The following is an 8,663-nucleotide window of genomic DNA, read 5'->3' on the forward strand; positions in this document are numbered from 1 at the left end:
GAGAACATCAACTTTGGTGGGGGTGGAAGACTTAGGTAGGAGAGAGGGGGTAAACATAGGTGCAGGAAATGGAAATATATTTAAAATGGGGCTGTTTGTTAAATCTAATTGTTTATTTAGTAAATTGATTTTATTGACTTTAAGGGATTTTTTTATATCTCGAGTGCTTCTAAATTGTTGAGGCGTAGACCTATCCCGTCAATTTACTAAATAAACAATTAGATTTAACAAACAGCCCCATTTTAAATATATTTCCATTTCCTGCACCTATGTTTACCCCCTCTCTCCTACCTAAGTCTTCCACCCCCACCAAAGTTGATGTTCTCTCTCCCTCTTCCAGCTTAACTATAAGTACCCATACACCTCTGTAATTAATTTAATATGTTTTTATTAACCCTGATGAAGGTTCGGGCTGAACTGAAACCGGTTGGTTATAAATATATACAATAAAGTGGTATTTAAACAAAGTTATTTTATTTTAATTATTATAATTATGTATACCCACAAAGTGTTTGCTACAAGTGAAAAATTAATAAGTTTTAATGTTTACTAAGTGTTTCATTGTGTTCATCCTCAGGAATTTCTGGTAATTTTCTTTTTGTTTTGGTCAAAATCAAAGGGGTTTATGATTATCAAAGGACCCTTTGATTTTCGATAAATTGTACCAAAAAAAAATCAAAGGACCATCTGGCAACCCTAGCCAGAAGCCCATGCTTCACGCTTCACACATGTCACAACGCTTTCATGTTATGTTTCAAACTTCACGCTTCGTGCTTCAGTCTTCACAACTAACACTCATTTTTTCACGAGTTCTTACTAAAATTAAAATGAATAATAATGAAGCCCTATGATTTGCACAGGTGTTTATGGTTGAGAAATAAACTCACTGCAGAGCCGGAACCGAGTTGCCTGATGTGTGCCCAAGTAGAAGAAGACTTGATAGAGTGAGACAACATTAACACTAGATGCTATATTTTATTGTAATTTGAAAAGTATTAATTGAACTTTTAATTCCCTCTTATGCTTGTTACCAGGTGTCCCACCATAAACTGCATTGGGTTGTTCTGTTCCAATTGCTGGACCGATTTGGGACAAAAATGTTCCATCTGCAAAACGCCCAAAGAGTACGGAGATAGTGACTTTAGTGAAGAAGTGTAAGTTTATCGTATTAATTTTTTTTTGTATTCTTATTGCAGCGTACTGTTAGCTCACCACACCTGGGGGCCTACTCTGTATCTTTCGGGTTAACATAGAAGGAAGTTTGGCTTATAACCTTTCCTTGCCGGTGCTGTCAACTGAGTGAACATCGTCTCTAATTAATAAAATATCTAAATAATTATAAGCAATAATTACTCACCTGAAATATAAATACAGATTGAAAATATCTCACGAGTAAAAATAAATGCCGCCAACGGGAAAGGTAAGGGGACAGGTGCTCTGTAACCACTGGGCTATGTCGGCTTATTTCCAACCCGCCAAATGATTCAATATGTACTAGTACCTCAATCAACAATTACTGATTATTATTTTTTTTCCACCTGTAAACAACCAACTTTATTTTTGTAGGAAAGGCTTTGTTAGTGCTAAATTTCTCACTAGACATATGATATCTTCATTTATCGGTGAAATATTTTTGACTTGTCAAATATTGTTATTTTTTAATGATAAACTAATGTTTATAAGACAAGGTTTTAAGCATAGCATAAAGGATAATAAATAATAAAATATCTCTCTAAATAAACTAGACACAGAGTTCAAATTTTAGGTATTCCTCCTCAATACATTTATGTATTTCATTAAGTAATTGCAATTCTTAATATTTACCGAGTGTATAGCACCGGACGAAGAGGAATTTTAACACCGTAAGGGAAGGGTTAATACGGGTTAGTGACGTGGCTAAAACCGGCGCTAGGAAAGTTACAAAAGATACAGAGGCCCCTGGAGAGCTAATGAACCATTTATTTATAAATTTAAAAAAAAAATTGTCACTCGGGTATAAATAAACGCCATGATCGGAAGGACTAAAAGAATAACCCTGACGGGACGATTTGCAGATGTGAAATTAAAATTGAGTCCTAACTGTTCCCAATAGTCTGGAGCCAGTGAGACTATGGTAACCCCAGTTGGGGAAATGTGGAGGAGGAAGGTGGGGAAGTACCTGGATATTCAGATCTGGTCACCCAACACGGCCAAAGCCATTTCAAGAGACGTTTCGATTCGGAAAGGTGGTCTTACACCAGGGCGATACTGAGAGTAATTTCCTTTCTGGAACGTGCCGCAAATATACTATATATTATTTTAAATGAGTAATTTGTGAAATAACACAGTTAAATCAAATTAAATTTACTTGCACACTCCGGGATTTGAACCCGCGACCTTGCTAGTCGAGATCCTTACCCTTCCACCACGAAGGCCGTCAAAGCGAAAATGAAAGTAAATAAACTTTTATTTTTTGGTAATAAAGCAATTATTTTATTATTATAAGGATAATGCACATAAACATATATATTATAAATTAAAAACATATAGATTTATACAATACGGTTATTATCATTATCATTAGTTGTATCGTAAAGGAATCATTTTTCAATGAAGAAATACCATAGATTACTCAATAAATTATTGATGATTCTAGTAAAAATATTGATTTTGAAGAATGTCTTACTGCACAACAAAAGACTTGAAATGAAGAAAAATATTTGAGATTAGCTCCAGGTTAACAGAAAATCCCACAATATTTCTCTTCGATGAGTCTTCCTCGCACAGAGTTTTGGCGGCTGGAGGAAAAGAGCCGATAAGTCACGAGGCTGGTCAAATGAAACGTCGTTTCGTGCAAGAGTCGGTTTCGATGTTTAACATCAAAAATATAGTTTTACATGAGGAGAGGCGTGCCAAACAATGCTTTTGCAAAGTAATTAAAATATCACTTTTTTTTATTCTTAACGAAACATTCTCGGTTTTAAATCTTTTCAAACTCCTACTACCATCATAGTAATATTTTGGCTTGTGCAACGATGGAACATTAGCAGTGAAATTGAACCAGCAATACTTGGGTGGGAACCGAAAAATATTCAAGTGATTACTTAACTTCCTCAATACTTAAAAGAATTAAAATTATGGCTTTTCGATACAGCAGTTTAAACTTTTTTTATTTAATTTGTATCAATTTATGTTTCTCATAAAATATTCACCATATATTACACTAAACACTTATAACTTCACTATACACTATTGTAAACACGTTTTTATACAAACCGCTTAGACAAAATGTAATCTTTTTTTATTTTATATGCCCACAATTTGTTTATTTCCAGGTACAATAAAATAATAACTTAAATATATTACCCACGCACAGGCTGCGCCTTAGTGGGTTCCCATTATTCGTATTGATTTAAATATAATATTGAATGTAATTAATGTAAAAATTGGGAAAAATAAAGGAATTAAAAAAAAAAAAAAACCCAATGCATTTGTCAACTCTACTACTAATATGTTACGTATTAGTTCTAACTTTGGTTTTACCAGAAGCTAATAACAATGTCTCCGAGTATGCGGAGTAGTAGCAAACTTAGTTTGAAATGAATAAATTTATAAAGATATCAGCCAATAAAATGATTAATTTTTACGTTAAGAAAATGAAGATAATGTTGGTAGTTCTTAACTTTAAACTTTTGGTTGGTTTGGTTGGTTGTGCGTAACGCGTAACTAAAAAATGATGTACATCATTGATATAAACTCTGAAATTTGGATTGGCTTTGAAATTGAGTGTCATTTTCAAAAGTCAAAGTTTGACGAATTCAGACAATCTTTCAGTGCGCACCTATAATACAGGGTGAGGCAAAACAGATATTTTAGTTTTTGAGAGCTATTAAAAAAAAATGAGGTTGATTTTATTTTATTCGGTACATCATGCGGTTTTATGCATCAAGTTCTGAAGATGACGGCTCCCAGCAGCGATTGATGAAGGCGATTTTTGAAGTTTTCGGCCGCATTTCGGCACATTTCAACAGGTATAGCATAGATTTCCTCCCGAATTCGATCCTCAAGTTCTTCCAAGGTGTGAGGACATTGATGTCAATGAGTGAGGCCGATGTTTAAAAACATTTCCCTTCAGGTAGCACCACAAGAAGAAGTCGCAAATTGCCGCTGAAAGGCCCGCCGGGTGGCGACAAAATAAAGGCCAATTTCAAGAAGCTTGTGGACGGCGAAGGCCCGGCGTTGTCCGGACTAAACCACGGTAACGACTGAAAACGGCACGACCCTCTCGACACAATGAGACCCCTCTCAGACCCCACCACACTTGATATACCGGCCCTTCAAAACTGCAATGTCTGTTTTGCTGCAGCTTGTATAATATTTTAATAGAAATTAGAAATTTTATTTTAACTATCATTTTCTAAATTTGAACTGATATATCGAGAATTCAGAGAAGCGATAAAGATTTTTTTGACCATTCTGTTGCCAGTTCGTGTTTTGATGTGTTCTTTACATAAACTTTCAGGTTCGCAAATCCTAAATTATTATAATATTCCATGATTTTTTACAGGTCTGCGCTAGTATGTAAATAAAAGTCTAAACTATTTAGTTTTATTTCAGAGATTCATCAGACGAAGAAAGAAAAAGTCCTCGAACAACGAGACCCGAATCCTTGGTCGAACGTCCCAACTCAAAACCAGGTAAGAAACATTAATTTGGTCCACCCCAAAGATATTATAATATCTTTGGTCCACCCTGTTCCGTACTGCCTTCCTTAACATTTCAGGTTTATAAAAACAAAAAAAGTGTTAAAAAATATCTTTTTATGTGTTTTTATTTCCAAATTTAATTACATACAACTAATAATACATAACGAGGCGCCAGGCCGTACAGATAGGTTGTAGATTGTAGATCTTTGGTTCCGATCATATGTTGGAATTACATGCGATTATTACACGTGGTTAAAATTTATGTAAATTTATATAACGCAGGAAGAATTTATTTTTTTGCTAAAATAGCACAGGATTAAGGCCTGGTATATCAGTTAGTCTTTAATCCCGCTACGTACGAAATTCCTCTCTCAAATTTAAGCGGGATAAATCGGCCGCTCTAGCCTTTGTAAGCAGCAGAATAGTTCACTATTTAGACGCCAAGGCACTAAAATCCATGTCAAGGATGACGTTTACATAAGTAACTAATTAAATACTCCATCTCACAAAATTTACGCACAGGGTTTTCCAATAAGAGGTGTTATTTTGATATTCAATCATAAAAGATCAATGCTTTCGTTGCTTGTGTGGCACGTAGCGCCGTTTTGTTGAAAGTAAACGTTGGTCAAATCAATACCATCCAATTCCGGCTATAAAAAATCATTAATCATCTCTCATATAGCGCAATCCATTCACCGTAACTGTTGCTCCAGCCTCATTTTCTAAAAAGTAAGGTCCAATGACTCCGCCGGACCATAAACCGCACCAAACAGTCACACGTTGAGGATAGAGAGGCTTTTCAACAATAACTCTTGGGTTTTTCGAGCCCCAGATGCGACAATTTTGCTTGTTGACGAAGCCACCGAGGTGGAAATGGGCCTCATCACTCAAGATGATTTGCATTTGATTCACTCAAGTGAATTTTAATGATTTCAATGCGTTGTTGAAGCATGTATCGTTCCATTTTTATTAATGGCGTAGTTTCTACTTGTCAAATGTCAAAAAATGACAGATTCAAAAGTAACATCTACCGAAATAGCGGGCTATTCAAAATAACACCTCTTATAGGAAAACACTGTACATTGCGTAATTTTATCAGCGTCAGTCACAGACATAGGAATTAATAGACGAGAAGATAATGGCGAGGGGTAAAATCAACTGTTGAAGAACGAAGGGGGTGAAGCTGACTGTGATTCGTCAATAAATCAATCTGACAGTAAATAAGCATCTCGCATTATAATATCACCATTTACTTCTTAAAAGTAAAATCTGCTTTTGAATGAATAGACATTTTTACATAGGAGCGCAAATTACTCGCCACGTTATGAACAAATTTGCGAAGTCCAAATTCGGCAAAAAAAATCGGTTCTATTTTCAGAGTCGAATATATCGTTTAAGTATTTAGTTTTAGACACTTTTATAAATGTTCATAATTTACTTCCCAGCAACCAACCAGCTTTGTGTTTCGCGTCCAGACGTTTCTCGATGTGATAGTATATTATGTTTCTACAACTGATCCATATTATACGATGTGAATATGCTTAAAATAAAATAAAATAATGCTTATATATGGAATGTAATACGACAATTGGGTTTATTCTCCTTTTCACATCTATTTTTACAAGTTTTCATAGCACAAGTCAACATTTCGCCGTGTTATTTCGTAAAATGAACCGATGATGCCTCAACCATAGTTCGCACAAGAATGATGACGTCACGTTTTCAAATTTCACTTGAGGCCATATGCGAGCACAGCCGGCTCCAATGGAACCGGTATGGGGAGTGGGGATAATACGCTTTTAATCACTTAGGGCAGGTCTACTAATATTCATATGTCTATGGCGTCAGTATATTTTATTATATTCATCGAGCAATGAGGGATTTCGATGTTATTAATGGATAATCAATCATATCTAGACAAATAGTCTGGTAAGGTACTATAAAAGATAAGATTAAAATTCGACGGCCTTCGTGGACGAGGGGTAACACTCTCGACAAGCAAGCCGAAGGTCGCGAGTTCAAATCCCGGCGTGAAAGTAAATTTTATTTGATTAATTTGTGTTATTTCACAATGTATCCCTTTAAAATAATATATATTTTTTCGTAGTGATAGCTGATAGGTGCGGTCGCGGATCTATTTTTGCACTTGAGTAGGTACAATACAATAACAATAGTGAGATGCTGACATTTTACCCTGTGTGTTCTTCAATATTATATTCTTCAATATAGTCGCCATACCAAATACAGTGCCTGTTGAAATATAATGTAATCTCTTTGTGACTGGTACCTGATACCTCAGACAGACCGAAAATTTGGTGCATTTGGGCGGACCTTGATAAAATAAGCTTTGAACATTATTTTAATTATTAAAAAATGTACAGGTACTTCAGTCATGAAGGTCAGTAGTCATTATTGATACATATTTTTTTTAACGACTGGAGTTTCTTATTAAGAAAGCATTATGGAATTAGTTACAACATAGCATCCAAAATTTTGCTTTTTTGATTGGACAGAAGTATTGTCTCACTAACCTCGTAGCCTTTTAAAATTTTAAGTCACTCTCATAAAAAAAATAGCTGACATCTGTTGTCGATGAACTGAATTACTATGCAGGATTCGAGGCTTTTGGAAAGTACGGTCATTTCTATTCCATAACTTGTGTTGTTTTCTTCAATTTTGTATAGATGGTGGTAATTTCACGTTGCGTGCTAGGTGGAAATTAAAGCAAAATGTAAGATTTTCGCATTGGATAGACGAAATGAATGAAAACGATTCGTTATATTACAACTCGTTCCTGCTCTCAACAGCTCGGCTGTAGAGTGAACGGCTTACCTGCTTTTGAGTTCCATCCCTCCTATAACATGAGTCCGCTTCTTCCAATCATTCAAGACAGTACAGTTTACCAAATTAATGGTGACATCATCCTGCGTCCGTGTCGAGTTATTTTAATCGTATTTTTTATTAAATATTTTCTTCGGGTTCTCCTATTCGATGAAATCTTTTATTTTCTTGTTATTTATCGCACCAAAATAACCCCTTTGACACTTGGTTTGTGACGCATTTGCCTTTTTTGTAGATATGATTACAAATATATTAACTGACAAATGAGCGATATGTTTTGTAGAGATGATTACAAATATATTAACTGACAAATGACCGATATGTTTTGTAGAGATGATTACAAATATATTAACTGACAAATGACCGATATGTTTTGTAGAGATGATTAAAAATATATTAACTGACAAATGACCGGTATGCTTTTGTAGAGATGATTACAAATATATTGACTGACAAATGACCGGTATGTTTTTGTAGAGATGATTACAAATATATTGACTGACAAATGACCGGTATGCTTTTGTAGAGATGATTACAAATATATTGACTGACAAATGACCGGTATGCTTTTGTAGAGATGATTACAAATATAGTAACTGCCAAATGACCGGTATGTTTTTGTAGAGATGATTACAAATATATTAACTGATAAATGACCGGTATGTTTTGCAGGTGACGCTGGTAAAGAGCCGGGCACGAGTGGTTTGGGTCCCAAAGTCAAGCCTGATAAGAAATAGTCTTCATTCATCAGTCGCCAGTCGTCTTAAAGAAATTAAGATTGTTGGGTGAACTCGAAACTGAGATATGTTAACCTAGGAACTCTTTGAAACAATTTCAAAATGTCTGAACTTATGCCTGCCTGAAAAAAGCAGATTAAAAGTGTGTTCATGTTTGTTTACGTCCAATAACTGAATTTAGTGGAGTTTGTGATACTTGTTTCTTTGCCCTTGTTTCTATGTTGTTAATTCTGTAGAAAGAGAGGACTCCAATACTGTTCCCACAATGTACAGCGCTGCAAACTTTTGCCTTACCATAGCGAAATTTTCTGCGCAGGATTTGGTTATTCAAATGTGCGCTCTTCGGCTCAACCTGTATTTTTGTTATTAAGGCGAAGCTTAGTGCTAAATCACTATTTTG

General features: G+C 35.1%; 1 protein-coding gene across 1 annotated transcript in view; it reads left to right on the plus strand.

The window, feature by feature from the left end:
• Positions 1-8,263, plus strand: part of LOC149410651 (DC-STAMP domain-containing protein 2-like) — an 85,211-nt gene extending 76,948 nt beyond the window's left edge. The window contains exons 10-13 of the mRNA XM_089648302.1: positions 861-944; positions 1,035-1,154; positions 4,597-4,676; positions 8,199-8,263. Of these exons, the coding sequence (XP_089504428.1) occupies positions 861-944; positions 1,035-1,154; positions 4,597-4,676; positions 8,199-8,263 (349 nt within the window). The remainder of the gene's footprint in view (positions 1-860; positions 945-1,034; positions 1,155-4,596; positions 4,677-8,198) is intronic.
• The last annotated feature ends 400 nt before the right edge of the window (positions 8,264-8,663 follow it).

This window comes from Hesperophylax consimilis, chromosome 27 (genome assembly GCF_061612785.1).
Source record: "Hesperophylax consimilis isolate HC1 chromosome 27, BYU_Hcon_1.0, whole genome shotgun sequence".
Lineage (NCBI taxonomy): Eukaryota > Metazoa > Arthropoda > Insecta > Trichoptera > Limnephilidae > Hesperophylax > Hesperophylax consimilis.